At 41.6% G+C, this 12,491-nt stretch overlaps 1 protein-coding gene across 3 annotated transcripts in view; it reads left to right on the forward strand.

Annotated features, from left to right (window-relative positions):
- The window catches only part of mbc (dedicator of cytokinesis protein myoblast city), a 99,116-nt gene that overhangs the window by 46,072 nt on the left and 40,553 nt on the right, over window positions 1-12,491 (forward strand). For all 3 annotated transcript variants that reach the window (XM_084590894.1, XM_084590895.1, XM_084590893.1), the window contains exons 22-29: window positions 2,724-2,867; window positions 5,128-5,307; window positions 5,369-5,475; window positions 9,762-9,985; window positions 10,086-10,279; window positions 10,370-10,442; window positions 10,528-10,628; window positions 10,710-10,768. In XM_084590894.1, the coding sequence (XP_084447020.1) occupies window positions 2,724-2,867; window positions 5,128-5,307; window positions 5,369-5,475; window positions 9,762-9,985; window positions 10,086-10,279; window positions 10,370-10,442; window positions 10,528-10,628; window positions 10,710-10,768 (1,082 nt within the window). The remainder of the gene's footprint in view (window positions 1-2,723; window positions 2,868-5,127; window positions 5,308-5,368; window positions 5,476-9,761; window positions 9,986-10,085; window positions 10,280-10,369; window positions 10,443-10,527; window positions 10,629-10,709; window positions 10,769-12,491) is intronic.

A 12,491-nucleotide genomic window follows, 5' to 3' on the forward strand; every position in this document is an offset into this window, starting at 1 on the left:
GGGTGTGTTCAGATAAGAACGGTGATTGAGGCCCCATGACCATTTTTTGTTTTCAATGAAATTTTTATATATGGTGGGCAAATGTGTTGACACAAAGAAATTGGCTTTAGTTTTGCAAGATACGGTGTAGTTTTCTCAGGGAAAATATCCTATATTACTACAGGTGGAAAATGTCGTTTTTGCCATTTCAAAAAGTTGCAAGCTTGGAGACCCGCTGCTAGCAGACTAAAATTTTGTTATCTATTCTTTTTTACCCACTAAATCTATTCAACTTTTACTTTTATTAAAAACATGATTTGCTGTTGCAGTTCATTTAGTAAAAAATCACATTGTTTCAGAAGCAACGCGCTACAAAAACGTTCATTTTCAACCTTAAATACGGGCATGATGAGTTATGTTTTTAGCATTAACTCTTTCGCAGCTTATTTTCCAGATAATTTCTTTAATTTCAGGCAAAATGTTGGAGGTCTAGGCTGCTAGGTTTGTTCTCCACAATGCATCAAATTCACATAAGATTCGAAAACTGCAAAAAAAGCGCAACTTTGATTCCAAATAAAAAAAATCATCGATTTTCATGAAAATCCCGCTCAAAAATTCTCATTACCTCAGAAATATTATGGCCTGAAAAGGTGATGCATTATATTGTCTAAATTTATAAAAATAAGTATAAAACTGAGGGCTGGTTTTGAAAATCGTCAATATTCAGCTCTACATTCTGCCACGACTTAACTTTAACTTTTTCTCTATTCTGCATTTCTTTTCTTGCGAGGTGCTGTGCTATTCAATCCAGTTCTTAATTATATTTCATTTCTTCTTTATGAGAAAAATTGGTAGTACTGTATTCTTGACCATTTTTCTAATGTGCACATAATTACAATCATTTGCAAAATGCTTTGCAGCATGATAGTTTAGGTGGAATTTTGTATTTCTTTATAGCAGCAGCATGAATGAGCCGAGGTAATGAGCATTCTTGCCGACAGAGCCATGTGTTCCAGAAAAAAGACGAGCCAACACTGAGCGAACCCGCCGTCCACGTAACCTGCAGTTTAGGTGGACGGCGGGTTCGCTTCGTGTTGAGTCGTTTGGTTCAGTGAACAAGACATTTGCCAAAGATAGAAGCTCTTTATGTATTTGTACTATATTAATTTGTCTTTTTAAGCCCACCGCTGTACACAGCAGCCATGTCAGAGCAGTAGACTCTACCACTATGTGCGAAAAGAACTATTTGTTTGCTCTTAACCGTGCTCATGACAGTTGAGCTGAGTTTGTAGTCCTAACCACTCAGTAACATCACTTGTATGAGCTTCCTACAAATCGGCAGCACAGTATACCTCAGATAATTGTTTGTTTGAATGGAGACTAAAAATAAACAAGAGCAATGCCCTGCCTACCTGACCCTTGGCACAATGGGCTTCAGGTAATTGCAAAGAGTATTTTGGGACAAACAAAAAGAATGAAAATAAATTGTCTTAGATCATGTTACTAGATATAATGGGCTTTCAGATATTTAAAAAGATTAGACTGGGCTGTTATAAAGAACTAAAAATAAAATGCAGTAGAACTAATGAATGTGTAGTCATGTTCGAACTTTTCAAATTTTAGTTGCTACTAGATATAATGGGCTTTCAGATAATTACAATGATTAGACTGGGCTGTTATAAAGAACTAAAAATAAAATGCAGTATAGAACTAATTATTGTGTAGTCATGTTCAAACTTTTCAAATTTTAGTTCAGCTCAGCATCGATACTGTTTTATTCACTGTTTGCCACATAAAAAGTATTCCTAAAGTTACTTTCTGGAAGCGCATTAGATTTAGGTGAATATCCACAATCATTGCCTTTGCAAACTCCTCATGTACCATTCAGTTCAGCTTGCATGTCTTACAATGGCATTTCAAACATGCATGTGCCAGCCACAAAAATGCTTGAACATGATCTTTCTTTATTCGTAGTGGCATTGACCTTTTCCCTTCCAGTTCACCGTAGAAAAGAACGTTAGATATTGCGGTTTTGATGATGTACAGTAGAACCTCGTTGGTACTTTCCCAGTGCATATTATTTCCTGTTTCATCTGCTGAAAATTGCGGGCAGCAATACATCTCCCATAGGGTTAAACTATTTTTCTCCCAGTTAGTACGTTCGAAATTTCGACAGATTGTGGTCTTGCAACATCGAAAACTGATCGGTGGCGCTCACTTGCCACAGTTGCTTTCCTGCCGTGCCAGGGTGCAAAGGGGCGAATCATCAAAGAAAGCCAATAAGACAACATAAAAGACGCCCTTTCCCGCAGAAATATGACTTCATGATCAGAAACATGGTGGCTTCTTCGCAAATTTTTTAAAATCAGGCAGTTCCTATCATACGGTTTCCTGCATGATACGTTTTTCCCCCATATTTTTTTAAAAGCGTATCAACGAGGTTTTACTTGTAGCACCTTAGGTTTTACGGGCCACAAAACCTGCAGCTGCCGTATTGTTTTTAATGGCATTTGTGTATTCACTGTTTGTAAATATTTGGCTTACTTGACAGCAGTCAGCATCATTTTCATAATGCATGTAGTAGCAATTTCTTTTCCCTTTTCTTTTGTGGCTTTATGCAAGTGCTTGTTACACGCAGGCAGGTAGTCTTGACTGCATTCCTTAGTTTCTTTTTCTCGGTTTACTTTGCTAGCTGCTGTGTAAGTATAGTCCTGCTTACATTGAATGCAGTTTTTTTCTTACAGCAAACTCATTGTTGTCTTGAAGTACTACATTGACAGTATCAACACAAACACTCAAGAAACTGAAGGCAGCCTCCTGTTTCGTGCAATGAAGAGTATAGAATACATCTTCAAGTTCATTGTTCACTCCAGGAAGTTGTTTGCTAGGTAAGGGACATTTTAAAGTAAACAGGAGATTTTGCTTTTCTGTAGGTTTTGACTTGTGGGAAACCGTTGTCCGAGTGCAGGACTGTGCTGTTTTGATTGCAACAGCAAAAAAGGTGTCTATAATGTCAAAATTGACTTCAGGTCACAGAAGGCTTTAAAAGGTTGCTATGTCATTCTAAATCACTCAAACTCTAACATCAGCTTCCCCCAAGAGCAAAAGTGACAGTGCAACTATAATGACATTGTTTCTTTTGTCCACTTAAAGGTCACTAGTTGCTGTGCTTTGTAATAAGCTTCATGCACAAATGCTGTTTTTTTTTTCCAGAATTCCTCACAAAAATTGCCACATGGCTTATGCGCACTGTGTGCATGCTAAATCTTGTGTAGCGTGTTTTAGGTGTGGTAACAATTTAATTAACGACAAAACATCACTGCATTTCGGCTTGGCGGACTGAAATTTTCACTCTGTTGTATTGCTTGATGTGTTTGGAAATGGAAATGCTAGAATTACTGCTGCAAGTCCTGTCCATGTGATAGCAGCTGTCCTAGAACTTCTGCATACAGCCTCCTACTTTTTATGTCCAGCTGGCCATTTGTGATCTCCTGCCTGATCTGCTCATAGCATCTAGTGATAATTATTTAGCTTAGTTTTTTTTACAACACAGTAAAATCTTGATAATTCGGCCTTCATGGAGCCAGAAAAAATATTGCAACACACACCAAGTAGTATCTGAAACGGTGAGACTTGTGAGATCACCGCGGTGGGATGGTGTGAAATTAAGCAAATCGAAACCAAAACTATGCAGCTGATGCTATATTTCGGAAATGGGGAGCTTTTCTATCATTTTCATGCCTATTCAGGTTCTGAAGCGAGGTTCTGAAGGTATTTACTGGAGCAGCTTACCTATATCTAAATTAACGAGCATCCAACGTCATAGACTGACTTGGGCATCAGCCAGAAATATGCTCCTAGTTCTAATTTCTTCCAAATTATGTGGGTTCAAATTAACGAGTTTTTACTGCATCTAAGTAGTTTGTGTTTACACGAATGTGACAGCGGCATATTATAACTTTTTTTCATGTCACACTTATGTCAATGGGGTTAATATGGCAGGAAAGCATGTCACGCTCACCTGCCAGGTGGGATTAGATCAAGTAGGGCAAGCCAACTTTCATGGACCATGTAAAGTTGTTAAGCTTAGCCATTTGAATTATGAGGAGTAGAATTTTCTTGCTATCTGCACTAGCAGGAAGCAATGCCCCAGCTAGCATTTCCATAAAGACACTTGTAGCTTTTTGAATTCTGAAGCATCTAATAACTTCTATAAGGCTGACATTACACCTTGGCAAAAGCTGTTAAATCCTATTCCAGTAGTAATGAACTGCAGTGCCTCAGCTGATTGGCATCATCTGAATGTACTGCTACCATAAGGGCAAATTTTTGTCTAGTAATTTTATACTATGCCTACAGGTAGCCATCACACACAGCAACCTCAGAATTACAAGCCAAGCACATACACTCATGGTCATTCTTCTCTTTTTGAATGTAGGGACCGTGGTATCTTCGGAGAGTGGTTTGCAACATGAGAGATGGTGAACAATGCAGTGTTGCCATCTGTTGACAAATATTCTAATAGAGGGCTGCCTGGTTGGCAAGAAAATCGTTTCATTTTCATTCATTTGCCAGCAGCTGGGAAAGTTATAAGCTATAAAAATGACTTAGCTTCACCTGTGTGTGTGTGTGTGTGTGTGTGTGTGTGTGTGTGTGTGTGTGTGTGTGTGTGTGTGTGTGTGTGTGTGTGTGTGTGTGTGTGTGTGTGTGTGTGTGTGTGTGTGTGTGTGTGTGTGTGTGTGTGTGTGTGTGCGCGTGTGTGTGTGTGTGCGCGTGTGTGTGTGTGTGCGCGTGTGCGTGTGTGCGCGCGTGCGTGTGTGCGCGCGTGCGTGCGTGCGTGTGTGTGTGTGTGCGCGCGCGTGTGTGCGTGCGCGCGTGTGTGTGTGTTTGTGTGTGTGTGTGTGTGTGCGTGTGTGTGGGTGTGTGTGTGTGTGTGTGTGTGTGTGTGTGTGTGTGTGTGTGTGTGTGTGTGTGTGTGTGTGTGTGTGTGGCATAAATGGGGAAGGAAAGGGTACTTCAACTGCAATTTCTATTCTTTATGTATTCCTTCATTGCTCACCAGATATTTTTGCAAGTGCATTATGGTATTTTGAAAGCAAAGCTGCTTATGTAAGGGAGTGATGCAATTCTGCATTTATTTGTTTTCAGCTTGAATGAGGGCAAAGGAACTCAGCAGTTTGAGCTCTCTCTTGAGCAACTGTTGAAGTCCATCACTGGGATGATGCTGTACAAAGATGACACTGTGCTGCTCATTCAAGGTGCTTGTCTGAAGTACTTTCCTGCCACCATCCCTGACATCTTGCATGTCTACAATGCCGAGCAGCTGAGGTGAGCAGACGTGTTGCTTGGCATGCAAGGCCACTGCTTCATTTGTGTTGTGATTTTCCAGCCACATTGTCACAGAGCTGCTCAACAACCTGCCACCTGAAAGGCTCACAAAACAGAAGATGATGTGTGTAAATGACATTGTTCATAGCGAGGTGTTTAAGTTTCCAGGTAAGCTACATTTATTTTTGTTTTTCCCACTTGCTAATTTTAAATGCTGCCCCCCTAGGAGATAGTAGAGCAGCAGCATTGTAAAGCTTATTTCATTTCCTGCTGGGCTGAAGGCAAACATATACAATGAAATATCCATAATTCAGGATCCACTTACTTGAAATCCCTACTTCTTTTAAGGTTTCTTATCAGTCCCAAAGTTTGTTGCGAAAATTTTACTGGATGTTGAGCAGTCAGTACCTGGCTGACCAAGTAATTTGCGGCGGATAATTAGGATAATTGGTTGTCACCTCCTAGAGTTCCAGTGTGAATGAAAGCTGCATTGGTTCTATGTTGCCACTTGTATCAGATTAATCTTTGGGTCGCAGATCGACAACTGCAACTGACACTTTTGTTTTTCTCATCTGTGCACTGCATGCACCGTAAAAACCCACATATAATGCGAACCCGCATATAATACGAGGTACAATTTCGGGATAGCAAAAACGGAAAAGTTTTCCTCCACGTTTAATGCGAACAAGGAAAGCCCACCAAAATATTGATTTGTACTACAATTTGCGGTTGCATGGTTGATCGCATCCTCACGCCGATGCGCTTGGTTAAATAATTTCACGCATCATTAAAATAGCAGCTAGTAGGTTGCTTCCAGCTCGCAGGTGGGACGGCAGCACATGAGCTGGCGGCCATCCTGCAGCACACTCGTGCCTGTTCGCATCAGCACAGCATGCAGACGCACGACGTTTGCACCCAGGAAGTGTTCTCAAATTTGAGGTTTTCACGGTCGTCATCGTCCAATACATGTATCGTCTGCCGAAAGTCCCTTGCTGGAAACACCTTTCTGTAGAAACTCTTTTTCTGTACCTCTAAATGCTTACGGTATCCCGCATTTCTCGAAAGCGCGACCGACATACTCCTTGGGAATACTGGTGAAGCGTCTGTGATTCGGCTGTAGGGCGTCGCCAGCATGGCTGAAGAGGCCCATGATAGACCAGTGCAACGTGCTGAGTGATCCTTTTGCCATCCCTGCATCGTGCGAGGTGCAGTCGACCTCCTTCGGGACACATATGTGCGCCTTGGCACCGTGGTCGCGAGGATCGCAGGGTCAGCGTGGTGAAACCAAAACCACCAGAACAGTCAACCGATACCACCACTAGATAGCACCTCCTCTCACTGGAAGCCTAATGCTTATGGTGCTGAATAATTAGAGGTTGGAACAGTGGATTTAGGCTGAAATTTGGTCAGACCCACATGTATAATGCGGGGCGGAAATCTGACATGATAAAATTGGGGGAAAAAATCCTCGTATTATATGCGAGTTTTTATGATAATTGCCAATTTAAGGCTCCTGGGGCTTTGCCCCTTGGCCAAGCTAAGTTACTTTGTCCACAGCATAAGTACTTGTTGGCGTTCAAAACTAGTGTCAAGCGTGTGTAGCATTGGGATCATTATCCGAGGGAAGGTTGGGTTTCTCTTCCGGCTTTATAAAACTAATCTGCAAAGCGTATGTAACCTGCAGTTTAGGTGGATGGCGGGTTCGCTCCGTGTTGGCTCGTTTGGTTCAGTGAACAAGACATTTGCCAAAGGGAGAAGCTCTATGTATTTGTACTATAGTATTGTCTTTTTAAGCCCACCGCTGTACTCAGCAGCCATGTCAGAGCAGTTGACTTGCTACCACTGTGTGTGAAAAGAACTGTTTGTTTGCTCTTAACCATGTTCATGACAATTAAGCTGAATTTGTAGTCCTAACCACTCAGTAACATCACTTGTATGAGCTTCCTACAAATCGGCAGCACAGTATACCTCAGATAATTGTTTGTTTGAAGGGAGACTAAAAATAAATGAGAAAAGCAATGCCCTGCCTACATGACCCTTGGCTCAATGGGCTTCCGGTAATTGCAAAGAGTATGTTGGGACAAACAAAAAGAATGAAAATAAATTGTCCTAGACCATGCTACTATATATAATGGGCTTTCAGATAATTACAAAGATTAGACTGGACTGTTATAAAGAACTAAAAATAAAATGCAGTAGATTGTGTAGTCTGGTTCGAACTTTTCAAATTTTAGTTCAGCTCAGCATCAATGCTGTTTTATTCACTGTATGTTACATAAAAAGTATTCATACAGTTACTTTCTGAAAGCCCATTAGATTTAGGTGAATATCCACCAGCATTGCCTTTGCAAACTCCTCATGTACCATTCAGTTCAGCCTGCATTCAAACATGTGAGGTGTCTTTGAAGTATGTGCCAGCCACAAAAATGCTTGAACATGATCTTTCTTTATTCGTAGTGGCATTGACCTTTCCCTTCCGGTTCTCTGTAGAAAAGGACATTAGATATTGCGGTTTTGATGATGTACAGTAGAACCTCGTTGGTACTTTCCTAGTGCATATGATTTCCCGTTTCATCTGCTGAAAATTGCGGGCAGCAAAACATCTCCCATAGAGTTAAACTATTTTTCTCCTAGTTAATAAGTTCAAAATTTTGACAAATTGTGGTCGTATAATTTCTTTGTGATCAACCGGACATGTGCTAACAAGCACTTTCAACATGGAAAACTGATCGGTGGTGCTCACTCGCCACAGTTGCTTTCCTGCAGGGCCAGGGTGCAAAGGGGCGAATCATCAAAGAAAGCCAACAAGACAACATACAGGACGCCCTTGCCCGCAGAAACATGACTTCATGACTAGAAACATGGTGGCTTCTTCGCAAATTTTTCAAAATCAGGCAGTTCCTATCATACGGTTTCCTGCATGATACGTTTTTCCCCCATATTTTTTTAAAAGCATATCAACGAGGTTTTACTTGCAGCACCTTAAGTCTTATGGGTCACAAAACCTGCAATTGCAGTATTGTTTTTAATGGCACTTGTGTATTCACTGTTTGTAAATATTTGGCTTACTTAACAGCAGTCAGCATCATTTTCATGATGCCTGTGTGTAGCATCGGGACCATTATTCGAGGGAAGGTTGGGTTTCCCTTCCAGCTTTATATAACTAAAAAGAAAAAAAAAAGAAATAGTTTTTAGTCGAAAAAACTTGCTCACTGAAGAAGGTGTATTAGCTCTACACTGTCCATGGACAGAAAAAGTGCTCAGCCCTTCAGCAGTGTTTTCATTGTAAAAGTCAGCTTCATATACTTGCATCTTTGGAAATAGTTTATTCTCCTCTTGCATCATATTTGGCAAGACGTCAAAACTCTTCACCTGCGATCCTACCTTGTCATTGGTAGTGCTTTAGATGTCTTCAGTGTGGGCAGAGTTATTTCACCTTCAGGGTAGTGGGACAACTTGATTTTGGGGCAAGCCCAGGTTGTCTGTAGTAGGGAAAGCATCGACATGGCTTCTTTATATTTTTTCTTGCACATTTCTGTTCTCTAATTCTTGCTACTCACCATTTGTTTATGCCAGACTCCAACTGCAGCCCTTGTGTTGTTTATGTTGTTTTGCTCCTGTGTTGTTATGTTGTTTTGTTGTTTTGTGACTATTGGGTTCCCGAAGAGGCTTGTAAATTTTTTTTTATTAGGTAAGACTGCTGGTCAATTTTGGCCTCATTTTTAGACTGTGGCAGAACAGTTGTGAAGACTGGGCTAAGTTTTTAATTGTGAAGATCTCAGGCAAAAGATTTTGCTTGTATTTTGTCTTCATCCACCTACAGCAGCATTGTAAAAATTTTGATACAGGCTCCAGGCTCAGTTGTCTTTCTTTAACAAAGTCAGAAATTCAAAAAGCTCTTGAAGGCTTCATTGTGCTTCATACTGTTTTTAACGCTTTCAGACTCTACTTATCATTTCGATCCGAAACAAATTTTTTCTGCCTAAATATATATCCAGGCCTCAAGAAAGCTATTTCATTCCAAAAGTTTATTTTTATACAGATGTAAGAATGTAAGATATCGGTTGCAAACTGTCAGAATAGTCGGAAACTGGGATTACAGAGTGCCAAGAGTGTGCAGTCATTTTAGTTTTTCATTTTGTTCTTGTGCATAACACTAGAAATTCAAAAGGCAAGATCTGTCTGCAAGAAAATGGCAGGGGACTTGTTATCATGTGTTCTGTTTTGAGAAATATTATTTTCTGTATTTGCTAGTTAAAAAATGCATCTTTTCTTACATAAAGGATGCTAAATTCACCTTAACGAAATCAGTGCTAGTTAAACCCCAATGAGAAAAAGAAAACTGCATGTTTGCAGTGTACACAGTTTTGTACAAAGGCCTTTAAAGGGTAAAAGATAAAATGGATTTTGTGTTCACAAAACACTAACATGTTTGATAATTCTGTCCCACGTAGAGTGCCGTGCCATTCTTCTGCCCGTGATCAACCAACATGTACAACTCCTCATGGAGAAAGGAGAGGAGCTAGAGTTATGTGTCAAGATACTGAGTGACATCATGGTGGTCCTTCATGGCCACGACCGGGCACAGACTGTTGAAGACATATCAGTAGTCATGCACTCTGTGCTGAGGACTGTGATCCAAACTGTAATTAGGACGGACCGTTCTTCGCCTATTGTGGTATGTGCAAATTAACTGCAAACTTGTTTTCCATGATTTCAATTCAGAAAGGTGCACTTTGACACTGCTTCTCTTCCTTTTTCTTTTTTTTTCTATAAAGGGCAACATAGTGGCTCTTATGATCGCAATTCTGAGGCAAATGGCCAAGTACCACTACCACAACTACCTCGACCATTTCCCCACAGCCACTGACCTTCTTGACTTCCTAATGGAAATTCTGCTAGTCTTTAAAGATCTGGTCAGTAAGAATGTCTACCCCAAGGACTGGAATGACATGATAATGCTTCAGAACAGGTACTTGCAACTTACGCATTGTGGCTTGTAATCTACAAGCATCTCAACCATGTGTCTTATGAAAACTTGTACATTTCACTTCGTTGCCAGTGTCATGCTGAAAGCCTTGCGTCACTTTTCATACACCATTCGAGATCGTTTCACCAACCCTTTCGATTACCAGGTCTGTACCTGTTCTCCTGGCAGTAATATGGTCATGTGTCGGAATGAGCAGTAAGGGTCTGTTTTTTTGTGTATGTGTTTGACAGGTGTGGAACAACTACTTCCATTGTGCCATAGCCTTTCTCACTCAAGATGCACTGCAGCTGGAGAACTTCTCGCACAACAAGCGAAACAAGATTATTGCAAGGTTTGTATTTGGTCACTTGACATTTCCCTGCTTCTACCAGTCTCTATCTGCCTCCTGTATATTGGACAATATTTTTTTCAGATACAAAGACATGAGACGAGAAACGGGCTTTGAGATACGGAAGATGTGGTTCAACCTTGGTATGGCATAACTTCTCTCAACATATTTTAGCTGTGTCAGTACAGGAATGCATAGAGCAAGCCATATTAGAGAAGTGCCCAGAAATCTGCCAGTGTGTTTTGCACAGAGGAAGGATTTGGGTCTGAATTTAAAAGTGCCTCTGAAACACTTTTTCCACACAGTAAATAAATTTGCTTGATTGCTAGATAGTGTGCTGATGAACATCTTAGTCAAACATGGCTACTCTGCACACGGTACAGTCTGCTTTTTCACCCTGATGATTGCCTTTGTGTGCCTTGCACATTATTTCTTCTATTTCTTGCATATAGTGACAAGGACATGACAGGTATTAGTCAGATCTCTTGGGTGTCAGAAATTGCAGAAGCCGATACAGTCGAATCCGAATATATCGAACTCAGATAATTTAAGTTTGGATAAATGGAACTCATGGAATATCCCTTTGAAACTTCCATGTAAAAGTATAGGAATTTTGCGTCGTATATCGAACTCCAGTTTCATCGGTCGTTCAATATATCGAACTCCACACCACACACTGGAAGGTACGCCTTCCCCAAAGACGATAGATCAGCCTCGGCCGTTTGCCGCGTGATGCTTTCAAGCCACTCGTGGAAGGAATGGAACAGAACAGTTCGGCAACAGCTGGTCTAGAACAGCGTTGCGCCCTTTCCCCAAAGGCGCGTGCATCTGCGATGATCTAGGGTGGGGATGATGGTACGTGATGTTTGTAAAGCGCGGGACGTTTTCAAGCCATGTGTGTGAAGGAACGAGAGGGAACCGGTTTGGCAACGGCCAGTACAGAGCAGACGTAGCCAATGCAGCCGTGGTGTTCAGGAAAGGGGAAACAATGCGAGAGATGCGCAAGGGTGTGCCCATTCTTCTGCCGAGCTTTCTCTCTCCCCTTTCTCTCTCTTTCCCGGTTCTCATTCGCAGCAGCCTGCACTACGCATGCACCGACAAGCCAGCTCAGCCTACGGCAGACAGAACGTCGGACGCTTTCTCCAGTTTGTGTTGTGAACCCTCTGTGCACAGCGGGGGGTGACGTGCGGTACACGTCTTGTGTCATCGTGCTACACGTGCTGCGTAGCGTTAGATATGGGGGCTGCGGTTGTTAAGAAACTGCAGATTTATTTTTTTTTGTGAGTCGTCCATCCTTGTCATCATGCTGAACGTGCAGCCTAGCTTAAGCTATGGCGGCTGCGGGCGTTAAGAAGGGGCAGATATTCTTTTTTTTTTTTTGTGTGTGTGTGTGAGTCGACCTTCCTTGTCATGCTGAACGTACGGCCTGCAGACTTTAAGAAGCGGCAGATTTGTTTTGTTTTGTTTTTCTTTTGCGAGAGTCATCCATCCTTGTCGTGCTGAAAGTGCTGCGTAGCGTAAGCTATGGCAGCTGCGGATGTTAAGAAGCGGCATTTTTTTTTTTGCGAGAGTCATTCATTCTTGCATCTATGAATCAAAAAACGTGTGGTCACTGCGATCATGACACCGGCTTTTAGCATTGTTTGCTTCAAACGGCATTTGCAGCTATCACGCTTTCCAATGATTTTGTGGCAGTGGACTCCGCCCACCTTAAGCACGGTGTGATAAATCGAACCAGGCTTGTGCAATGAAGTCATCACGGGCACTCTGCCAAGTTCACTCCCCAATACCGCAGGAGCTAGCATCAAAAATATAGTCAAAAGATGAACATGCCATGACGTTAGCGCTGTTAGCATCTTGGCACGC

Source organism: Amblyomma maculatum, chromosome 1 (assembly GCF_055883805.1).
Source record: "Amblyomma maculatum isolate TAMU_Amacu chromosome 1, ASM5588380v1, whole genome shotgun sequence".
NCBI lineage: Eukaryota > Metazoa > Arthropoda > Arachnida > Ixodida > Ixodidae > Amblyomma > Amblyomma maculatum.